This window comes from Meriones unguiculatus, chromosome 3 (genome assembly GCF_030254825.1).
Source record: "Meriones unguiculatus strain TT.TT164.6M chromosome 3, Bangor_MerUng_6.1, whole genome shotgun sequence".
Lineage (NCBI taxonomy): Eukaryota > Metazoa > Chordata > Mammalia > Rodentia > Muridae > Meriones > Meriones unguiculatus.
Window position 1 is genome coordinate 75,601,713 of NC_083351.1, and position 25,786 is coordinate 75,627,498.

The window sequence follows — 25,786 nt, forward strand, 5'->3', positions numbered from 1 at the left end:
GCACAGAGCTCCAACCTCAGACTTACAAAAACCTGGGATCCCCAAGATCAACCCCCAGATACTGCTCCAAGGGGCAACCAGTTATCCCTAACAAAACTGACCAAACCACGGGACACCCAGGTTACAGCAGCAGCTCAGTAAATTTACAGCAAGAAACCCAGAAGCAGAGCAAATGTCTCCAAGACTTCTCTGGGTGAGAGTAGAGCCCTCTCGACTAACAAGGACCAGTTACCATTCAGGTCTTTACGCCTGAGGTGAGCTGTGGCAAGTTTTGAAAAACACCAGCCATTCAGTGACCATACACAAAAAGCTGAGGAAGCTTCCTTCAGGAAAACCCATCTTCCTGCCAAAGGGATTCTCTCCACCACAGGATTCTAGGAACCACCAGAAACTAACACCCAATACCTAAGATAGCCCAATGGGTAGAGGCCAGAGTAAAAGCTCAACCAACAAAAGACAGAGCAATATGGCATCTCCAGAACCCAGTTATCCAGAGTCAAGTAGTCCTGGACACTCCAGCATAATTGAAATTCAAGAAGATAACCTAACATCTATGCTCATGAAGAGGATAACAGAGGAAACAAATAAAACACAGAAACACCTAGAGGAAGATGCAAACAAATAGATTATGTCCATCCGTAAAAAAATAGAAGAAGATAAAGAAAAACAGATTATGGCCATCAGTAAAGAAATACAGGAAGTTGTAGCCAATCAAGAGGGAGGACTCTGACTAAAATGCTCAATCCCCATCCCAAAAGGCAGAGGATGGATATCAGAAGAAGAAGAAAACAGAAAACAAGGTAGGAACCTGCCACACAGGGCCTCTGAAGTCTCTACCCTGCAGACTACCAAAGCAGACGCTGAGACTTATGGCCAACTCTTGGGCAGTGTGCATGGAATCTTATGCAAGAAGTGGGAAATAGTAAGATCTGCAGAGGACAGGAACTCCACAAGGAGAGCAACAGAACCAGAAATTTGAACACAGGGGTCTTCCCAGAGACTCATACTCCAACCAAGGACCATGCATGGAGATAACCTAGAACCCCTGCACAGATGTAGCCCATGGCAGTTCAGTGTCCAAGTGGGTTCCATCGTAATGGGAAGAGGGACTGTCTCTTACACAAACTGATTGGCCTGCTCTTTGATCACCAACCCCTGAGGGGGGAGCAGCTTTACCAGGCCACAGAAGAAGACAATGCAGCCCCTCCTGATGAGATTTGATAGACTAAGATCAGAAGGAAGGAGAGGAGGACCTCCCCTATTAGTGGACTTGGGCAGGGGAATGTGTGAAAAAGGAAGAGTGAAGTTGGAATTAGGAGGGGAGGAGGGAGAGATTTATGGGGGGATACAAGGTGAATAAAGTATAAGTAATAAAAGTTAAAAGAAAAGACAGCTTTTGTATAAGTATCATACAAAATTGTCAGAACAAAATCTAGAAATGGAGTCATGTGAGGGGAATTCTGAGTGTTTGGGAATTCTGAGTATTTGTGAGAACACTCCAACCACTTGCCTTGGGACCTGTTTCTTCAAAATGTGGAATTGTTCTAGGAATGTGTCTTCATGTTCCTTACTGGTGTAGTGGATAGGAGTGCATTTATTCTGATTACTCATTATTGCTTGCTGTTGCTATTCAATTCAATGTGTAAACTATCCGTTATATGCCTCTATGGAAAATCATGATTTTTCCATGTGCAAAAAAGAAAAAAGAAAAATAAATAAAATAGAAGATTCAAATGGACATTTCTATAGCTTCATACATCTGTAAGATGGTACATTAAAAACAGACACGCTATCACAAAGATACAAAGACACTCACTTGAATGTCTCAAATTAAAAAGACAGACAGTAGATAGTTTCAGCATACACTGCAGGCAGGAATATAAAATACACTCTCGTTTGAAAACTGGCAGTTTCTTAAAAAGGTAAACAAAACTAATGACATGATTGATCCAGCAATCTTGCGTCTATACATTCCTAATGAATTTAAAAATGATTGTCCCACAAAAAAATTTTTGAACACAAATGTTTGTGACATACCATTCACAATCAGAAACCTAGGAATGAATCAATGTACACCAACAACTGAAGGGATAAATGGTATATGCCATAGCCATACAACACAGCAGTGTGGGGAGGAACACAAGGTTACAAGATTATGCAGGGGAAAGTCAAAATCATTAGACACCAGGAAAGAAACCATCCTGAAGATCACAAACTCGATGATCTCAATCCATCCAGAAATGTCATGCTAACTACTGTGACATAAAGTATTTCAGCACTTACACAAAGCTTGAGAAGAGAGACGCAAAGCCTCTAAGGACATATGGAAATTCCTGTTGATGAAACTTTTCTGCCACTTGATGGTGAGATGGCTTGGACAGGTGTATATCTCTACTCAAACTAAGTAAGTGCATATAAATTAGCCCCAATAAGTTAAAAAAATACACAGGCATTTAAATGCAGCCTTTGCACAAGAAAACCACAAAAGAAGAATTTTGTTGGTTTTTTTTTTACTTTGGTGAAATTACTTAACCTCTATAACTCATGGATTTTCTTAGCCATTAAAATGAGGAAATAATGATGGGCAAGGTTGGGCATGCCTGTAACCCCAGCACTCTGGACAGCAGAGGCAGGCAGGTCTCTGTAGGTTCAAGGCAAACCTAATCTACAACTCAAGTCCAGCATAGCCAAGGTTACCCAGAAAAACAAAAACAAAAACAAAATAGAAGAGAGAGAGAGAGAGAGAGAGAGAGAGAGAGAGAGAGAGAGAGAGAGAGAGATGGAGAGGGAGAGGGAGGGAGAGGGAGGGAGAGAGAGAAAGAAAATAAGACTGGGAGAGGGAGGGAGAGAGAGAAAGAAAATAAGACTCACCTGATAAAACAGTTATGAGAATAAAATAATTATATATGTGTACTAAAAATCCCATCTCTGTAATTTTATTCTCTTCTTTCAAATAACATTAATTTTCCTTATCTTGCTCCTTCTATAATTTAATCTGATATGTTCATATATCTTAACAAGTGTTATTAGCAAATTAGAAAAAAAGATTGATAATCCTGTACAGGTTAGTCATTTACTTAATGTGTAATGCTGAACTTCTCATGTGTGGAAGGTCAGTTTACCAAAGATGTTTAATATACAAGATGTTAAGTTTATACAAGGAACTCAAGGACTTGGCCTATAGCTTCATAGAATATAAGTAATAGACACATACTTTATACAAATAATTTCAAATAACTAATTGAATACTAATTATTACAATGGATACTAATTTATTATGGGAAGAGGATTTTCTCCCTAAAATGTGATGATAATAAAAGAAGACACTTTATGTCAGATTTAGGGGGTCACTGAGTGACACATGGTAAATTAATCAAGATGGCTCAGTGATTAAAAGCTCTTCATATTCTTACAGTGACTAAAATTCATTTCCCAGGACCCACTTCAGCAGTTCACAACAGCCTGTAACTCTATCTAACAGGATCCAACACCATCTTCTGGCCTCCCTAGCCACAAACAGTCACATACAGCCACATAACTATAAAGAAATAGAAAAGGCATCAGCATCCACTTCCTGAATAAGTGCAGCCCTCACTCTTCAAAAAAGCAGATCTTACAGCTCACAGAGGCTATAACAGAGATCTACAACTGGACAAAATGGAAAGAGTAAGTGACCACGCAATGCCCAACCCCAACGGGGCATAATACAACCCTACATCTAAGACTCAAGGAACAGAGTAGAAGAAGGTTACAAAGACTTTAAGCATCAGAAGACCAGTATGATGGCTGCAAGAGTCTGTTAGACATGATATGAATGCCATACCCATGAACTCTCTACAACATACCTGCCTACACAAGATCATACTAGTTAACATGCCAATGTTGATGGAGGAAAATTTCAAAGGCCCCAAACCCAGATGACTAGCTACAGGGAGGGAGTTAATACTGTTGAGAAAGAAAGAATCAGTCTTCTCTAGAGAAAGAACACTGATAGGTCTCCCAATCCTAATTGTTCAGCCCTAAACAAATATACATGAAAGAAATACTAAGAGCACTCCATAAGAAAGGTATGTGTGTTTGGGTGTGTGTGTGAATGAGCAAGCAAGCAAGAGAGAGAGAGATTAATAATAAAAATTACAGAAGAGATTATGGATTTGAGAAAGCCTGGTAGAGATGACACAGTAGTAGCTGCAGTGTTGGGTAAAGAAGGTAAGGAAATAATGTAAATACTGTATACTCATGTATGAAGTCTAAGATAAGTAGATCCCATTGAAAGTGCTAATAGCTGATGTCCATAAGTATCAGTCTAACTTCTAAAGGTAGCAACATTCTCATATGGCCAAAGCACAGGGATAATGGTATTTTATCCTCTGGTATCTATAGCTTAATTCCCATATTTTGCTAAAAGAGAAAGACTTTTTTTTTTTTTTTTTTTGTAAATCCAGCAAGTAAGAGCAGCTCTCAGATGACATTCCTAGATGTATTCCCAAGTGTTTCCCTTCACAGGATATTGAGCATTTCTGTCCAGAAGCCTTTTGGATTCACTTTGTACTCTCTCCTATCCATCACCACAAAGATTATTGTAAATAGATATGAATGTAACATGTCACTGGGACTTGGCCAGTGAAATATAAATGCACTGGATCAGATGTGCCTTAACTTTCAATAAGAACAGCTGGCAGGGTATTCATAAAACCAGATGATACAATAAGTTAGGCAGATAACGGAACTCAAATAAGTCTTTAACTCAACGATGATTATAGCAGCAGTACCCTGGATAGATTCATTTGTCTGAGGATGAAGGTTATTCACTTAAAGCACTTGTTTCTAAGAAGCTGGGATGCAATGGATGTTACAAGACCATGAACTGACAGAGAAAGCATGGGAAACCCTCCCAGCTAGCCAGGTCTTCATCATCACTGCAATGTCCAGTCCAAGAACAGAAAGTCTCAATCTGGGTTCACAAAACACTAAGAGGCATCATCAGGAGATCTGGTGATGCATTCAGAGAAGGATAAGGGAGGAAGAGTTGAGATGCTCCTCCAGGTTGACTTTCAGCCTCAATAGCCAGTGGAGAGGGCTAGTTAATGAATGAGGACACACTAAAAGAAGTGTAGGTTTGGGGGTAGTAGCAAGCAAGGGAGGCCATGAATAATTAAAATTAGACAAGTTTGTTGACAGGTACAGTGGGGGTTTGACTATGAATGCCACCCCCACCCCTAGACTCATGTGCTTGAATGGAAAAAGCCTAAGAGAGGCAGGGGCTATAAAAAGCTATATACCATACACCAAGCATCTGGAGATATGGAGGCTCTTTCTTTAGCCACTAGCCCACTTCCATTCTTGAGTGCTATTCATTCCTTTCTTAATGTTTCACTGATGAGACCTTAGTGCAATTCTCTGCCCTAAAACATAAAACGAGTCTGGGATAGTGAATCCTCTGAAAGAATCCACACCTGCAGCTCAGCACTCCTAAGTATGCTCTCCTTGACACTCTAGAAGTCTCACTGTTTCTCTTAATGCCACAGATAATATAAAGGCATGAATTTTCCTCCATCTCCCATCCTCCTAGAGGATGCTGGGATTTAAAACTTGCTTATACTGATATTTTCCTTCTAAACTCTAATAAAATTGTGCAGGAGCTTTCTTCAAAGTCCTTTTAAAAACTGTTTTAGTAGGGAGACTAAAAACCAAAAACTGGAACCTCAACTATCCCTGATAACAAAACCAGTTATAGACATGATAATGTCCCTTTTAGTTAATTCTGAAAAATATTACAACCTCCCACACTATTGCCATATAATGTATGATAATAATGGGACCCCCCCCATTTATCACAGTTACAGATTTCCACCAACACAGGGGAAGAAATTACACAAAGGCATGGGTTTGCCCACCAACAGTAGAGATAGCTATGGTGTATATGCATTAGAGAAATAATTCAAAATGGTATGTCACTGAGCAAGCAATGGCAAACCAAGAATGCTGAATAAAAACTATATACACAAGACTTCATCTAAGAATTATTTATTATGAAAAGATATACTGGAAATCGGTGAATTGATATATAGTCTAAAAAGCAAATAGCTCTACCAAGGAAGGTTTGTCATAATGAGGTAGAAAGAAATAATACAAGAGAGTACTTAGGTGCTTTAAAAAAGAACGCTTATCCATAAGGGAGACAGCACATGCACCTCACCTAACATTACCTGGCACAAAAATGCAGACCTGGAATTTCATAAAATGTCTGAGAAATGTCTATACTTGTAAACACATCTTAGTATTTTTTAACAATGCCTCTCTCGTGACTCAGCAGTTCTTTTACTGGAGGGACCCAAGAGAAATGAACATGATGTACAAAGCTCTCATCAGCAGGTTAACCTGAAGCTCCCAGTGGAAGTAATAGAACGCTATTAAAATAAGAATAAATTCTCCTGCAGTATAATATAATGGAATACTACATAATAAGGAAAAATAATATAAATAACAACAAATACCTCCCACAGACCTTTTGCTAAGTAAACACAGATATTATTTTACTATAGATGAAAAGAAAGAGAAAAACAAAGTGACAGCATTAGGAAAAAAAAAACAGGAACATGCTGACTTTCGAAATTGAACTGACCAGATGAGGCACAACAAATCCCTCTCTTGTAGGATAGTTTCGTGGCTATAACTACTGTGAGTATTTTGTCTCAATAAGAAGTGAAATATAATAAAATGATGATAGTATCAACAAAGAAAAGTTTAAAAGATGGGAAGTAAGAAAAGAAAGCATTCATCTCATAAATGGTATGCTTACTAGAGATAAATTTATCCTGATTAAATTATTACTTATATTTTCAGCAATTATTTACCTCAAAGTATAAAATGCTGCAAATATATTTTGAGCTACTCAAAAACCATTTAAAAATATAGAAAACATAAAGTACTTATAATAAGCTAATTCTTCCCCAGGGGACAACATGGCTACTTTTAACAAATGTCCTGAAAATTAGAAGAAGAAAAAAAAGATCCATGAAGACTTACTGTGAACAAGATGGGATTTCAAGTCCATATGATAAGTTATACCAAATTTATTTCCAACACAGATACTATATCTACTGACTGACCAGATTCAAAAGTCTTAGACAAGATTGAAGTCATACACTAATTCAGGTGTTAAAAATCTCCTAAGGCTAAGAGATTATTACAACTGTTCAGTGACTAATGAGAAGTTCAAGAGGAATGGAATCAGTGGTCCTCAAATAGAGTCCCATATCTACAGAGAATACACAATCTGAGTGAATGGTTTGTCCAACTAACAGTTTTGCTTGTATAAGTCCTCCTTCAGCAACCATGCTTTCAGGATGATGTACATTTTGTTTGCTTCCCAAGCTAACTCCAAACTTCCATCTCAAGTTAGCTATAAATACAACTGCATGACTCACAAATACTTTAACTTTGGTGTACAGCAATACTCACGTAGATAGATAGCTGCTAAAGTATTATTTCTGGAAGTGCTCATGAGAATAATTGTGTAAGAAATTACAATGTGTAAAAGTTCCTAAGCACGGTACCATCAAATCCAGAGAGGGCCACAGCAGAACAATGAGTAAAAGGATCAGGGCACCATTCCTGCTTGAGCTTAGATGTCTATGAGCTTCTACCCAGTCTGGCATTCTCAGTTCTCTTCCTTAGGAGAACCTAAGCTCCTCCTGCATCACTCTCGCTCTGGGGTATCTACCTTACACTGGAATTTACACCACTCCCCCATGTTTCTCAGGCCTTCGGTTTAAAATGAAATTTCACCACTAGCTTTCTTTTCTGGGTCTCTAGCCTTATGGGATTTCTCTCTGTTCATGGTTAAATAAGAGCTCTCTCCTAATCTATCCTTTCTCTGTATCCACCCGCCTATCTACCATCCATTCATCCATTTATCTCTGGTGTTTTATCTATGAAACTCGTAAATATAAATATATCCTCTTTGGAAATTTTATCTTGTTTTAAAACAATTTCAAAATCTTGCTTTTATGGCCCTGGTTTGATTTTATAGAAAATGATGCAAAATAGAGAAGTAATTGGCCATCACCCAGGCAACAGAAAACCACACTCTGGACTTCTGACTAGTCCTAAGATGCTGATTTAAAGAGTAGACAAATCAGTTTTTTGATTGATTTAGAGTCCAAAAACCGGGAACTTTCCAGATAAACAAGCTTTGCAGGAATAATTTCCTTTTTTTTTTTTCAAGTGAGAAAATTGGTTAAGTAATGTGCACAAGATTTCAGAGAAACTTATATGAAAAATACTAGTAGCTATATTTTAAAACATAATAAAGAATCCATCTAGGAATAAAAAATTTAAAAGTTATCTATTTCAGAGATTAAATTTGATCCTACAATTAATAGATCAATCAAAGCTTACCAAAAAGAGAGAGAGCGCGCGAGAGAAAGACAGAAAACTTGCAGTTTAAAAATAAAAGGAGGAAGAGGGTGATATGATAGCACAACTCCCACACTATGTTCTTGGAAGTGAAATAGTGAAGGTAATCACTAACAGCTAAGAGCCTTTTGAACATTTGAACAGTTAAAACTGGAATAACAGACTGGTAATTAGATTAGATAGTTCTAAACAAGCTGAGAAGCATTAGCCATCTTCACATGACTCTAACACCACATTAACAACTACTACCCTCAGGCCAACAAGATGGCTCAACAGTTAAAGGCACTTGCAACCAAATCTGACAACCTGAGCTCAATATACTACCCCCCCCCCCCCCACAAATCACCAGACATACATACCACATGGGGGAAGGAGGGAACCAATTCCTGAGGGTTGTCTACTCATTTACATATAGCTGTGGCATGGATACACAAACACAGATACTACAAGCATATATACACACTAGGTAGGTAGGTAGGTAGATAGGTAGATAGACAGACAGACAGACAGACAGATCGCTAGATAAAATTTTAATGAGAACTCCCTTATTTGCATTTTCCTGTTTTACAAATGACATCACATCTAACCAGGTCATCAGACTGCAAAACTGCTAATGAGCCAAAATGTGTATGTCATGCTCAAACACAACAAAGAATACCATGTCCAACTGATTCCATTTTCAAATCAGCTTCTGAACCTCTTCCCACTTGTCTAGAAAAAGCACACCTTGTTACTGTCACCACTCTCACTGCACTGACTTCTGTCTCCACACAAACATCAGAGCACTTTTTCTCAAATGCAAAATTAATTATATTGCTCTTCTACATTGAGTCCTCAGAGATTTATCATCATTTATCATAAGAGAAATTCCAAATTTTTTCTTATATTATACCAGGTCTTTTAAGGTCTACTCATCTTTTTCCTTCTGTAGGTCCAATCTTCCTCAAACACTCACATCAACAAAATGGGCAGTCTACCACATCTGTGTACTCAAGGATATCCTCTCCATAGTGTGGCTGGTTAACTACACTTGGTCAGCTAAACACCCTTAGTCACTTGGTTAACTCATTTTCCAACTTAGGAATACAGTTCTTCCTCTGTAATGTCTTCTATGACTTCCCCAGAAAATATTGTCTTTTCTCCTTTGTGCTGTAAGGAAATTATGACACTCACTAGAAGTGGAACTGTTTGAATGTATGCCTTCCACAGTGCCTCTAACCTCTCCTATGCAAGAAGTACAGAAGGAGCTTTCCAGGGATAAAGCCAAGAAAAGAGGTGGTCGAGAAATGTTGATGCTACCTTGTTACTGTCAATGGCAACTGATACAAACCATAAAAAATTGGCAGATACGAGTTGTTAGTATATTACAAATAAGTAAGCAATCTAGAGTGGAGAAATGTAAGACAACCGGTCCATGCATTAAAAGCATAATATTCCCCAAGTCACTCAAGGCACAGAACTACACCAATGTTCCAAACATGAACATCACTAACCAACTGAACAGGGATATGTAAATGAGTTAACTGATGCAGAAACCAGACATTAATGTGCAAACAAACAGGGACTTATTTGAGCTAAGTGGGCATGAATATGCAAATAAACTGGCTGCAATACAGTAGATGTCATCGCAATTCTAGGAATGAACATCCTATATTATGACTATTACAATATTCATGTAGCGTTCATACTATCATATATTACTGTAATATGGCTTTTTGAGTTTAAATTTGTGGGAAAGCCAAAAGTAACTTGACGCATATTTTCATTCACACCACAATCACAAGCTGGAAATCAGATGTGAGCATGAAAAATTCTGAAATCTCTATATAAAACCAAGCTGGCACTACCACTTGTAACTTAACTGAACATTCTATTTTTAAATCAAGGTGCTTTAGAAATAGATTAGGCTGATTCTTCATGATATGTTCCCTCCCCATATGTCCAGCCCAGCCTCATCTAGCATACACAGTCTCATAGAACACACTGTAATGGTTACATACATAAAAATGTTACTTTCCTATAAGGGTCTTCATAAAACCTGAACAACATTCAAAGAATTCAATGTGTGATTATATTTAGCATTTTCCATATGCTAATGGCCTTTATCATCACTACTACAGAATTGTTTCATAATTTCCTGGATGGTTAGAATGCACAGTGGCAACTACTTTGGTGTCCTCTGCATCATCTGTTTCCCTAAAGTAACAAATAAGAATCAGTATAAATCACTATATACAAACAGAGCTCCCTAATTAATAGAAAAAAAAAACTATTAGTTACATTCTAAATTCAGATTAGAAAAGAATAGCTTCAGCTCTCAAACCCTTTCATATATTTTTATTCATGATCTGCCCAGCAGTTGAAATACCTGTCCCTTCTCATCTGAAAAGTCCTCCATATGCATGGCAAGCTCTCTGCCTTCTCTAGCCTTTGCATATGCATACATACAATTCCATCCAGTGTGTTGCAATGCTGCCACTACGTTTTTTGCATGAGAACCTTATTAGAGTCTAAGTAGGACTGGAAGTAATAATAAAAAAATTTAAATGTAGAGTTTTAACACAGAGAATTTATCCTCACTGGGGTGAGACAGTAGTTCTGGCCCAGGTAGTCCTCAGCGGGTGGCACTGCAGGGAATGACAGACCGGGACTCTTTCTATTTTTTAGCTCTATGATCCTGTCTCATTTGCATTATCTAAGAAACTACTCACCACATTCCAATATAAGCATGTTTTCACAAACATGCTAGGCTGCAAAAGGAGAGGCCAATCCTTCTTTTAACATGTGTAGCCTGAAGTAACACACAATTTTTTTTCTCATATTCTACTGGCAAGCCTGTGGCTGGCTCCAGGCAATGTTTGGAATTCTACTATTCTATGTAGCCCCACAATTATGTAAAATTCAGGGACTGTATGAGAACAGAACTAAGAAAAAACAATGCTGGCTGTTAAAGGTCAATCTGGGTTACCTAAAGTCTCTTTCTTTTCTTTTGCACTTCAAACATAAAACTGGTCGAACTCATTATTGTATCCTGAAGTCTAGTAAAGTACCTAGCAGAAGTAAACATGTCACAAAGTTGTACATGATCAATAAATACACAGGTATGGAAAAGATAAGAAACAAAGGCAGACTAGCTCAGTCTAACTCAGGCTTGCTAACCATTACACAGTGGAGCAATTAGGGGGAGGAACACAGGTGAATCAAGAGGGTAAGTACCTAACACAAACAGCTTCTGGTGAGCTAGTTAGATTAGCTAAGAGCTCAGAAGGAAGTCACACATGTGTGGGGAAAATGAGGTTTCAATGGGATGGTACAGGCCAAAAAAACCTTCCTACTTTCAGGAAAGTCCAGATTTTATCTAGATTTTCTCATGGAAACGTCAAATTAGATGTGATGTTGCATTAGAGCCTTAAAAGACACCTTTTAATTACCTGCTTATTCTTTTACTTTACATGAGATATATAGCATATACAATAGTGTATATTCTATTTGCAGCAAATAAAAAAGAATAAAAAAGCTAGCAAGGCTATTATTCAGACAGACCATGAGCTCCAGTGGAAAGCTTTGCTTAGTCTCTTCTATGACTCCTTAGCTTAACTTCTTCACATTTTATTACTAAAAGTTGGGTACCTAAATAACATACTCTTGATTTCTGCCTCTCTCTGACAGGCATCAAAATGAAATTATGTATCTATCATATTTGGATGAAAGACAAACAGAGGCAGATAGAGAGAGCTAGAACAGGGAAAGGGCTTTCTTATGTGGCTGCTTATAACTGAGTCAATGTAGAATAGTTCATTCACTTTCATCACTACACAGCACTCACTGCACGTTATATAACCATCATCCTGTTTATGAACACGAGAGCTGTTTCTAGGTTTTTCCTATATAAACAGTACTGCTATAAACAGTCTTCTCAATACATTTTACCTTTCATATTTGAGTTCTCAATCCATAAAAATCTTATTTTTCTAAATGGTACAAGAACAAATCCAATTTTATTTTCTTTCCTATATGCATAATCAATTATCACACCACTTTTGTTGATTCAACTGTTTTTTATCAATTTGTAATGCCACCTCTCTGTTGTATTAAATTTCAATGTGAGTGAAGATTTATCAGCTTCTGAACATCTATAAAGGCTGTTAATGATCCTCAAGGTACCCAGAATGAAAAAGGGGAAAAAGTGCCTAGGCAGGTGGGCCAGTGGATTTAAGTCCTTCTTATCAACCTATTTCCACTTTAATTTCTTCTCCTTAATTATGGAATCAAACTTAAAGAGAAGGGTTCTACATCTAAGAACAGTCCTGAAGAGAACTAGCCAGTGAGCTGTGAAACTCTGTTAAGACTAAACACTATTATTTTATTTTCTAGACATGATAAATAATACCTGCATATTAGTATCATTTTTTTATTTTGTTAATACATTACTTTATAAAATAATTTCTTCCTTATACATAAAAAATTTCTTTCTCATTTTGAAAATGTAAAATGGTCCTATGAGTTATGTCCTATCAGACAACCACAAGCTTGCTATTGACCATTTTCGTGAGTTTCTAATAAATACTTTATTCACTATCTGACATAATAATTATGGTCTTTTCTGTTTTCTAAAAATGCTCAACTCAATGTGAGCTGCAGTAAATAAACTACTCAAGTATCAGAAGATGAAGCCGAGCATGAGATGATGGACACATATTATATCAACCTGGAGGAGGCAGAGGCACAACAACATAAACTCAAAGCCAGTGTAAGATATGTAGACCCATGCAGAGCCTTAATAAAAGCCAAGAAGATTGGATTAGAGTATTTGTTTTTACCTTTTTTTAAAAATCCATCATGATAGACCACAATAGAACTTATTTTTTTATATAACTGTGTAAAAAAAGGAAGACATTAAGGTATGGTATAAACGCACTTAGATGGCTTTTAAACGCAGATACATGAACAACGTCTCTACTTCGCTCATAAGTCAATGATACAATGGAATGTCTTTAACAAGGCTGTTCATAATGATGAAAGTTCTTATAAGAAGTAAGGTTATCAGCATCACATTGTGATGCCTGTCTTCTACCTTCTAATTCATATTCTCATGGATTCCAGTCTCTTTGACATGATTCAACAGTGATCCCCATCCACACCCAACCTGGTATAAATAGAAAACTATATGAATGCGGAGTCTTTCAAGAAAAAAAAAATCAATGTTTTAAATTAATGTCAAAACTGTCAAGCATTTTTAAATCAAATAAATTTTTCTATTACATATAGAGGCTAACACATTAGGTAAACCTAATAAGAATTTGAAATAAAATATTATTTTCTAGATGGTTTCACACAGTGCCTTAAGTCTGTTCATAACATGAGAAAAGTATATTTATTAATTACTACTTCTTAGAAACAGATGAAGAAATTAATATGCATACAAATTAATATAATAAAAACTCTATTATAAGTTCACTGTTTGACAAATCTTACCATAAGTAAGTTCTTTTTAAATCACTTTTCATAAGTAGTTCTTTTTAAAACTAAGGATATAAGATAGAAAGGGGAATCCAGTTTTTCAGTACATTGCAGGATAAAACATAAGAGATTATATAAAAGTTATTTTGAAATAATTATATGTAATTTTAAAAAGAAAAAATACCTTCTTTTCATGTGCTCTGCATATTGTTACTTACTAACAAAGTCACTAAGCAAAATTTAAAAGACTGCAACGAATTTCCTAATCAAATTTCAGGAAATGAAGTTTTACTAGTGTCTCTTGTGTTTAAGACTGGAGAAAATGTGTAGTATGAGCATAAAGTCACTGCACTAAATATATACTCACTCTACCTGAAATGCTCCTGAAAATGTGCACAGACATGCATGACATGTGATTAAGTGCTTCAATAAAGGGCAGCTTGCAACTTCAGTGGTTGCCATTATCACTCCTTTTCTAAAAAAGATAATCACCCCATGGTTAATGTCAAATGTTGTCTTCCTTGAAGGCAAGGCACCTGCAAGTAATTTATACACAATGTCCTTAGGTATTCGCAACTACAGTCACCAATAACCCCTCAGAAAGTCCAAGTCAATCAAAGCCCAGTTTCCTCTGATAATAGTACTTCCGTATTTTCTACAAGATACCAATTCTCCAGTATTTTGAGCTTTAAAGAGTCTTTTGCTGTCAAGGCTACAGAAATGCCACTCGTTAAACTGATAGAAATAAAGTTGGCATTCCAAAGATAAAATCCACTGAGCACAAACGTGAACATAAATAGCCAAGACAGAAAAGACACTGAAATCAAAACAGAATATACATTTCTACTTGAATCAATGGCCATTAAAACTCTACCCATTCATGAGTCTTATTATCATGAAAACTGAAGGAAGATAAATCACAGGATTCTGATTATGGTTTATTAAACCCATCAGCTCAATGGGCTAGAGTTGAGAGCTTGAGTCATGAAGCAGAAGCAAGGCCTCCTAGCTGCTAACACTCAAAGCACTACTTTAATTTAAATTGATAGTTAATCTAATTTCCCACAATATAAACTTCTAAGACCTGCTTAAAGTAGCCAGAATTCAAAAGCTTTATTTGTTATATCAGAAAGCAGAGGCACAGTTGAAGTGATTAAACTAAGAGCTATTTACTCATGAGTAGCAGTATTTTGATTTCCCCAACCTTCACAAAGTAATATATTTATCAATTATGTTATTCTGCACACTTACACATTAAAACAGAGAAGCTATATTTAAAGTGAATGTTCATTACAACTAAGATTCATCTTTACCAACAACAATGCTGTCTAAGCAGTACAATGAAGCAGGAGAGAGGCTCAGAACAACAGGAAGCCAGTGATTAACATAGACACATACACAAGCTAGATTTCCACCTGTTATATCACACACTTTGAAGTAGCACCCCCACCTCCTCAGTCCTGACTGCCAAAGGCAGGCTATATAATGAACCATCTGTACCTTAACAGTAAGAGCCAATTGAGATGGGCTGATAGTACCAAAGAAATCTCATTTTTAAATTCATTTTCCCCCTAGTGCACTGTTAGTCTGAGCAACATTTTTAATTGCATGATAAATCACATATTGGCAAGAACTTAACTTTGTAAAACTTGAACTTTTTAATGTGACTTTGACAGTCTTTATGGTGGGTTTCTTTGCAGCTCCCCTCCAACAGAAGGAAAAGCTGGCCACATGAACCAAGCCACTGGGAGGAGAAGTCTGCAGCTATGTGGCCTTAAAAGAAGAGACAGAAATCTTGGCCAGTATTATAATTTGACTGAACTATTCATTAGGCTTTTTCAAGAGAGCAATGTGGTTCTTCGAACAGTCATATTAAGGAATAACTGAAAAGAAACAGCCATTTAAAAATAAAGATTAGATGCAATTTTTTTTCCTACTGAAATGTTAAAAGCCCTCAGAGAAACTTTTGCTCCTGAAGCAAACACCATCAAACCTTTACAAAAGAAATCAGCTGATTCACCTCCTCACCAAGTAACCAAGTACATGAAGTGTACAGTACTTGTTAATGGCTAGCATGAACATGAAGCATTTGCTAACAACCAAAGACATTCCTAAAATCATGCTGAACACACTTATCCCAACAGACTTCCAGTAGAAAGTCCAGTATTTCAGTAAATGTTTTAAAGGATGGGAATAATATGATTCATCCACTTCCTATCTTTATTTGTTTTTTAACTTAGTTATTTCTCTTTTTCACCTGACTTATGTACAGCAGTTTCACCCTAAAGCTCATAACTCAAGAACAAGTTTTCTGCTTAATAAAGTTTATGTGTAAGGTTATTACAGAGAACAGAAATTCATGTATGGTCTCTCCTCCTTAAACTCAGAAAGGCATGCAAACCTACTTGAAAGATAAAGACAGTCAGTGGCCACACCTCCTGTTAGGGCTCCTCCTCCCAGCAAGGTGATCTCTATCCTATCTCATACCTGAACTGTCCCCATCCATCCATTCTGTCCCAGGCAACCAGTACTGAGGGCATATCTGCCCTAACGAGCACTGTAAGAAGCACTAGGAAAACCACCAGACAGTCTCATGCCTGGAGCTTATAGCTTTGTCATAAACTCTTGCAAGTGAGTACTAGCCCATAGCATACTACAGAACACTCGCAAAGAGAACATGAGAGAAAAATGTAGCAGGAAAGCAGCAACTCCTAAGGTCAAAACCCAAGTGCCTATGTGTCTGCACCAGACTGCGGGGTGAAGGAAAAGCAAGGAAGCTCACGAGAATGACTAAGTAACAAGTAAGTTGACCTCACAATTAACTTGGATTTAGCCTAAAAAAAGAAGAGAAAGGAAAAATAGAATTTCTCTCTCTCTTTCTCTCTTTGTCACAGCAACACCCTCCCTCCATCCCTGTGTGTGTGTGTGCGCGCGCGCGCGCGAGAGAGAGAGAGAGAGAGAGAGAGAGAGAGAGAGAGAGAAAGAAAGAGACAGAGAAAAGAGAGAGACAGAGGAGGAGAAAGTGCCAGAGACAGAGAGAGAGAGAGAGAGAGAGAGAGAGAGACAGAGACAGAGACAGAGACAGAGACAGAGACAGAGACAGAGAGAGAGAGGCTGATTCGCTGTCATGGTACCACAATGAACATTACAGGAGAGAAAGAAGACACCCCATTAACAATATATTAAATACTTCCTTAAGCACTATCTTTAGCGCCAAATTTTCACAGCCTCTTTACGGGAACCACCATTAAGGGGGAAAAAACAAAGAGGAATAACTTACCTGTGGTTATTTTAGAGCTAGATTTTGGAGGTCGACAATAAGCCCAGAACTGGCTACTCTGCATTGTATCTATGCTGTTTCCCAAGAGATAATGGACCACTGAAGGGAACTGAAAAACCACTCCTCAAAGTTACAAACTGGACTTGTTACTATCTTACTGTCTAAGAAATACTAGGTGGTACTAGTCACTGATCATACTAACACTTAAGCCAGAGTGACAGATAGGCCCACAGCTGCCCACTGATTGCATCTAAAAGTTGATTTACCTAGAAGTGCTAGGTGAGTGGTTCTGTCAGGTACAGGAATGATGTTAGAGGAGACTGTGCTGAGGACAGAGATTCTACACACGCTCTGGAATTCTTACTCAACTTTGGAGTGAACCTAAAACTGCCTGTGCTTTGAAATATTTATTCATTTTTTTAAAAAATTAAATAATCAGTAATTAACTTTGGGGGAAAGGCTTGTAACTGTTAAAAGCATCTACTATAAGGCAGATGCAGAAAAACTATAGGGGCAAATTTAAACATACACACACGCATGCGCACGCACACACACACACACACACACACATACATACATACATACACACAAACAGGGACAGTTGACATGGAATCGCAACCACTGCAAGTCCATGTTACTATTACTTTCATTCCATCCTACAGTTTGCAGTGTACCTACCCCCTTTCTCCTGGGAAGCAGCAACCTTCTAAAGCTGGAGTCCACATTGTCCTCTACTCCCAGCCTGACAAAAAGGATCATTTCTGCTTTTGTTCAAGTCCTAGCTACCCTATACTTCTCCAAGAAGCATAACAGGATGTATAACACAATGGTAGATAAATAAATGTTGCTATGCCAATCTCATGCTAATGCTCACGGAACCTGTTTCTAGACTTTTAGTTGTGGTTAGTATGCTCACAGAACAATTACCATGATAAGATAGAAGAGAGCACAGCAAAGATTTTTGAACAACTTTATGAGTTAATGGGGCAGTAATAAAGGTGGAGATGGGATGAGTAGGAAATAATGTTAAAAATCAGAAAGGCTGACTTATCATTACACACTGTTCTAACAAGGAGCAATGAGCGTCTGAATAACTAAGTAACTGTGTAGACTAGTCACAGCAGGAAAATCAAAGTAGCCAATGCACGAATAGAAGTATTCATAGCCATCTCTCTTTAAGTCCAGTATTCTAAAACAATCACCCCATTCTCTGAACTCTTCTACCAATTCTATGCATATAACCTACTGAGTTGTTAGTATATGTATCCCCATGCTATCCTTGAGGTATCTGTTTAGGGTATGTGTATGATCATCCCCCGTGGATAATAATACACATGTATATTCATATCTTTTACATAAAAAATATAGGATCTCACATAAATTATAAACATCCACTGTTCTATGTAAATCATTCTTATTTTATACTTAATATAAATGCTTTGTAATAGTTGCCTTATTGTAGGTTTTAGGCTATGACAAAAAAATATATATGTTCAGTATAAATGCAACTGTATAAAGAATGTAGTCACGTGACAGGATGACTGCACATATAGGCATGTGCACATATGTTTCACTTTCTTACCTGGATCTTAAATCTGCATCAAACATTTCTTTGTATTTAGCTTCCACTTTTAGGTTAGCATTCCTAACCTACAATGCTTAGGAACCCCTCACAAACCTTTCTTCATAGACTGCATTTACCATGGTTAGTGTGGTAGTTTGAATAAGAATGGCCCCATAGGCTGATATATTTCATACTTCAATGCCTGATTGTTAGGGAGTATTACTACTTGATAAGAATAAGTGGGATAAGAAACTGGAGTATGTCAGCTCTTGTTGGAAAAACTTTGTCACTGTGGCTTGGTTTTGGGATTTCAGATGCTGAATCTAGGTCGTGTGTGTGTGTGTGTGTGTGTGTGTTCCTGCTGGGTGCTGATCTAGATGTAGAGCTCCTTCTTTAGCACAATATCTTCCTGGCATGATGACAAAGGACTAAGCCTCTGAATATGCAAGCTATACCCAATTAAACATTTTCCTCTGTAAGAGTTGCCATGGTCAAGGTTTCTCTTTACAGCAACAAAAACCCTAAGACAGTATCTATGTTTTTCACAAAAGGAAATGTCATTGCCTCAATTTTAATTTTATTTAAATTATAATATATTTTCAAAGTATTTTTCTCCAAAAATTAAGCCTCATTAACCACAAATGGGTTCCAAGTATTCTATGTGTCAATTTATAATGCTTAAACCACACTATCCAGAAGAATCCATGTAGTTTTTTCATAACAGAGGCTGACCTTCCTCTTTTCTACCTGCCATACTTCAGAAGGCTTCAAAATAATAAGTTAAAGGACAACCACAGTGACCACCATCAAAGACTAGCATCCTGCTTAACCATGACTGGATTCAGGGTGGCCTTACCAATCTACTTATAATTTCCACTTCAATGGCAGTGCATTCTTTAGTTTTAGTATTATTTTTAGAAGCTTGACAGCAAATGTTGGAAAATTATATTGGAAAAAGATTACCAATTCACTAAAATTTGTTATCCAAGAAGAAATTTGCAGATGTAGAACATAAACCTGCATGCTATACACAATTTTGTAGACTGTCTTCCAGAAAACTGCTGTTCTAGAGAAGTTCAATGACCTACCTTGAAGTTCTCCACTTCGACTGTAGAGCTCCCTTCTCTGTTCTCGCAGATAGGCACTCATGCTGATAGCATGGGAGGAGGATTCGAACCTAAAACACAACACACAATACCACATGGTTAAGCCACATAGGTGATATCTATCCACGTGCTCCCAAAATATCCTATTCTATTCTGGTCTGTCTAACATTTCCTGGTGTATAGGAATGACAACACTTTGGCTATACCATGTAAAGGCCAGAGAGAGCTGCCAAACCTTGTTTATAAACAATGCCCTGGCTAGTGTTCCTCTACAATAGTATTTGGATATTGTCCTTATTGTTTAATTCACCTAGAATAATTCTGACATACATCCACTTAAAGTTACCTATAGATCATTATCACCATTGTTGTGATAATCATCTGCCAACATGTCTTCATATACAGCAAAAAGTGTATCCTACAAAGTCATTCTAATTATGCTATTCCCCAAATCAAAACCCACCACTGACAGGTTGCTACCTCTGCAAACACACTGGCTATTCAGAGCATTTCTCTTCTTGACGATCAGAGTTAAACTACTAGTGCACATAAGATTCTACAAATGAACAGCAAGGTATCACTGGTATCTCTATAAATGTTCTTAAAAGACTTTCCAAATGGCAGCTAGTTTTTGGCCTAACAACAGCATCATTTAAATATCCTCCAGGAACAGGTTATAAAGGTCAAAAACATGGAAAACAGATTTATGGTAAAGAATGGGTCTCATAAGCTAAAATAAGAAACACAAAACAAATCAGTCACATAGAATACTTTATAGGTATGAATAAAACCAAGTAAAATTATGACTATATCAAGTAGCAACTCCTTTGATGAGTAACAGATTCCATTTCAAATCTGATATTTTCAAAGCCAGAATCAGAAGCTGACAAAAGAAGAACTCTTCTAAGAATGTTGCCTCTAAAGGTCAACAGCATCGGGACAGAGCCTCAGAATCCATGGGGTCAGTAACTGGCAACAAAAAAGCAGCATCATTTTCTTAATCATGTCACTTTTATCCAGTCCTGGACAAGGAAGATGAATACCAAGATGAGTAGCAGCATGTGAAGGAAACACTTCAGCTACTTGATGTGCTCTCTGTACCCCACCAAGAACTGAGAGGCATAAAGAGCCAGAAGGAAGGCAAAGTGTGCAGTACTTCAAAAGTGCCACCTGCCAGTCAAGTGCAGAAAAGAAGCCACTGACCTCCAAAAGCATGCTGACAGCTATTGATCAGGAAAAGCAAAGGATAAAACAAACTCTCAAGCAAAGAATAAAAAAATATACTTTATATAATAAAAGAGAACTTAAAAACAATTAACCTTGGCTAAGGGCAATTAAGAGGGTAATAAATCCCTCCACAGCTTCAACAGGAACATATTACAGCTCTCCACAATCTGAAACCTTTCAACTTGACAAACTTTCTACTAATGAATTCTCTTCATGCTTATACCAAGTCATAGACTTGGTATAATTTTATAGTAAAAGAGGAATGAGAAATTCTTCAGTCTTACCTCCTTATTTTAAAGCCAAAGGCATTGAAGTATGCTCAGACATAAGACCTACTCAAGCCTGCATGGCTCATTAACAGTGGAACCAAGTTAAAACTGAGCAGAATTGTCCCAATGATGGGACAATGATGAGTTTTATTACTCCCCAATAATAAAAAATGTATAACAATTATTTAAGTTAACTTGGGTTGTTTTGGTTTTGTTTTGTTTTGTTTTTTTAGAAAGTAGGGGCTTTGTTTTCCCCATAACCGTAGTTCACAGTTTGCCCAATGCTAAATGACTGAAAGTGACTGCATGGTCCGGGATGAAGACTGTGATGGCTTAAAGCATGGCATGTGAAAACCCTGAATACTGCTTTCTCTAATAAGCTTAGAAGAGCTTACTGCTTAGTTTTTATTGTCAAAATGACGAAAACCTGGGGAGAGAGGACATTAACGAAGAACACCCTTGATCAGATGAGCCTGTGGTGCATTGTTTTTTTGTTCCAAATGCTGTAGGAGGGCCGACACCACTATGGGTGTCACTATCCCAAGGCAAGTAGGCCTGCATTGAATTAAAAAGTTGGCTAAGTAACTGAGAAGTGTAGAGAAATTTTAATGTACCAACATGGCTGGTCTGATCAAATCCAAAGCCTTCTAGGTATGTGTGATCTGGCTAGAAGATAGAAATGTCTTTAATGCTCATCTTTAATCCCAAACAATGAAGGTAAAGTTAGTAGGGAAAAAAAAATTTGAAAGTAATATCTAATTGAGAGGCAGACAAAGTGACAAATCAGAGCACGATTTGACCGAATAGGATAGGCCCAACTCTCATGAAAAGAGAGAGGAAAGAGAAGCTACTTGAGAGAGCAATGCAGAGAGAGAGAAAGAGAAAGAGAGAGAGAAAGAGAGAGAGAGAGAGAGAGAGAGAGAGAGAGAGAGAAGGCAGTTTTACCAGGATATTTTAGAGAGACAGGTTGTAAAGAGAACAAACTAGATATATGCAAAGACACAGCCAGAGAATGAGAAGAATCAAGAAGGTTAGAACAGATTGCTAGAGTTAGTTTGAGGCCAAGCAGAGCAATTCATTCAGAAGCTGAGAGAAGCCAATTTGAGTCAGTCAGCTGGGAGAGGCATTTGAGAAAGAATTGTTGACTTGAACCAGCCAGCCAGAGTTCAGAAAGAGGATGAGGATATTGAGCAGTAAGTCTTAGAGACTGAAAACATTCTAGGCCTAAATTAGATTGTATAGACCTAGAAGCTTCCAGGACTAGACCTATGTTAGCAGACAGAGGCAGTAAGCATTGGAGAAGACAATTATTTATATCAGGCAAATAAGAGATATGTTTACATCTGGTACTCAGAATAGTTGGAAGAAAAGTCCAATGTGATTAGAGAAGAAGAAAGCCCATCAACATTACAGAAGGCAGAAGAAGCTGACAGAAAAGTGACAGAAGACAAAAGACATCTGATGAAAAAACTGCATAGGACAAATTTGCCTGGAATCGTCTCCAGAATAAGCATCAATTCTCTGAGTTCAGTAGGATGCCCAGAGAGACTCAGGAAGCAGTGGAATAATCAAACCCAGGAAAAGGAACAACACAGGAGCCTCAAAGACATTAAATCACAGTAAGGTACTCCAAAAGACAAGATTAATTACACAGACAGACTTCCCCTGCATTAAGAAATGGAAAACTCGGGGGCGGGGCAAGATGGCTACACCAAGAGGACTCTCATTCTAAGCAGCAGCACAGCAGGATCAGCACAGTGACCAGCAATCAGAACTCGGAGACATAAAACACAAGTGATTGTGTTTCCCAGGTGAGAGGATACCCCACGGTGGGGGATTCAATCAGCTTTAACTCACCCGACTAAACCGCGGAAGAGATCCCGGTTCCGCCAGGTGCTTGGTCGCCAGCCCAGAGCTACACGCCAGCATAAGCTGATCACTGTCTCAAACTTAACTGTGGGCGCACAACATCACAGACTCGATTTTCCAGTAGAGAAATAACCCCACGAAGCAGGAAACCATTGGGACCAACCTTAGGTCACCCAGACATCCCAGGGAAAAGACTCCGGTTACTCGGGTGCCCCAGGAGCCAGCCTGGAGCCAGAGCCAGGGACCCAGGCTCCTGCACAGAGCCCTGCCTGCACGCCTCATTCGCCGCTTCAGATAGAACTGTGGGGCCCAGAGCCCCAGGGCACCAGAGACTGAGTTTCACTGTCAGGTGCAAACCCACAGGGAGGGAAACGGCTGGTCTGAACACAGAGTACTCAGCTGATACCACCACCCCGAAAAGGCCTCTGGAAAATTACCCAGTTTAGGCAGACTCCGAAGCTCCCAAAGGCCAGAAAGGCAGAGCTTAGTTTTTATTGTCTGTGCCTGTGGTTTCTACTCACCTCCACCCCAGACAGAACGGCGGTCCCCAAAGCAAAGACTGGGTGTCCCTAGCAAAAAAAAAAAAAAAAAAAAAAACCCAGTCGGGGGATCATCAGGTCTAACACTCAGGACACCAGGACCAAAAGACTTTCTGGATTCACCCAGAATCTAGGCACTAGCTTTCTAATGCAGGCAGGAGACTGTGCTCAGCTGCCATTATTGAGTACCCCTAGGGCACTGGGGCACACAACTGCATCCTCAGACCTACAAAAGCCAGAGAGCCATTACAGCAGCCCTCAGATACCGTGCCAAGGATCAACCAGTTACCCCTAGCTAGACTGACAAAACTGAGGGAATCCCTGGTCCTTCAAGAGGGCTGTACCCACACCATCCGGAACAGAGCAGTGCCTGCAGCCCACATCCCAGACAGGGACACATAGTTTCCGGTCCAGACTGAGGCACCCAGCCTCCAGATCAGAGCGGCACCCCTAGGCACCAACTCAACCTAGGTGCACATTCTCCAGGCCCAGAGTGGAGCACTCGGCCTCTGGCCCAGAGACTTGCTGGGCACTCCTCTCACTTTCCCGGACAGAACTGTGTGCCCCAGGAAAACAGACTGAGTTTCCCTGTTGGGAGAAAACCCCACAGCTAGGGAATCAGCAGGTTCTTCAAGAGGACTGTACCTGGAAAACTGTAACAACAGCAGCAGCTCACTAAATTTATAAAGAGAAACCCAGCAGTGGGGAAGCTGTCTAGAGAACTTCTATGGGTAAGAGGAGAGACCTAACAAAGACCACAGCTACTACTCAGGGCTATACACATAGGGTGAGCAGTGGCAATTCCTGAAAAAAACTGGCCATACAGTGACCATAACCAAAAAAACAGAGGAGGACTCCTTCAGGAAAAATCATCTTCTGGCCAAGGGGATTCTCCCTACCTCAGGACTCCAGGAAGCACAGAAACTATCAGCCAACACCTAAAACAGCCCAATGGGTAGAGGTCAGTGTAAAAGCTCAACCAAAAAAAGACAGAGCAATATGGCATCTCCAGAACCCAGCCATCCAGGGGCGAACAGCCCTGGACAACGCAGCATAATAGAAAATCAAGAAGATGACCTTACATCTATGCTGATGAAGAGGATAATAGAGGAAACAAATAAAATATGTAAAGAATTAGAGGAAGATAAAACCAAACAGATCATGGCTATCCGTAAAGAAATGGAGGAAGTTAAAGACAAGCAGATTATGGCCATCTGTGAAGAAACACGGGAAGATGCAGCCAAACAGTTTGCGGCCTTCAGAGAAGAAATAATTCAATCACTGAAAGAAATAAAAAAACAGAGTTGAAGGAACTAAAAGAAAAAGAGGAAAATACAGTCAGACAGGTGAAGGAAGTAAACAAAACAAATCAAGACCTGAAGATAGAACTGGAAAACTTAAAGAAAACACAAATGGAAATAATGGAGAAATAATGGAGAGGAAGAATTTAGGGAAGAAAACAGGAACTATAAAGGTAAGCATAACCAATAGACTACAAGAGATGGAAGAAAGAATCTCAGGTGTAGAAGATACAATGGAAGAAATCAATGTATCTGTCAAAGAAAATGTTAGATCCAAAAAATTCCTGACACAGACTGTCCAAGAAATCCAAGACAATATGAAAAGACAAAACATAAGAATAATAGGTATAGAGGAAAAAGAAGACTCCCTTCTCCAAGGCCCAGAAAATATTTTCAACAAAATCATTGAAGAAAATTTCCCCAAGTTAGAGAAGCCAATAAGAATATAGGAGGCCAACAGAACACCCAACAAATTTGACCAGAAAAGAAAATCCTCCTGCCACATAATAATCAAAACAGTAAGTATACAGAACAAAGAAAAAATACTAAAAGCTGCAAGGGAAAAAGGCCAAGTAACATATAATGGCAAACCCATTAGAATCACACCTGACTTTTCAACAGAGACTATGAAAGCTAGAAGGGCCTGGACAGATATCATGCAGACCCTAAGAAAAACTCTCAGTCCTCATAGACAGAGAAAACAAAATATTCAATGACAAAAACAAATTTCAACAATACCCACATACAAAT

The 25,786-nt window shown here is 38.4% G+C and overlaps 1 protein-coding gene across 6 annotated transcripts in view; it reads right to left on the reverse strand.

The window, feature by feature from the left end:
• Nucleotides 1–25,786, reverse strand: part of Exoc4 (exocyst complex component 4) — an 817,398-nt gene that overhangs the window by 568,170 nt on the left and 223,442 nt on the right. For all 6 annotated transcript variants that reach the window (XM_060380213.1, XM_060380214.1, XM_060380218.1 and 3 more), the window contains exon 9: nt 19,814–19,902. In XM_060380213.1, coding sequence (XP_060236196.1) covers nt 19,814–19,902 — 89 coding nt within the window. The remainder of the gene's footprint in view (nt 1–19,813; nt 19,903–25,786) is intronic.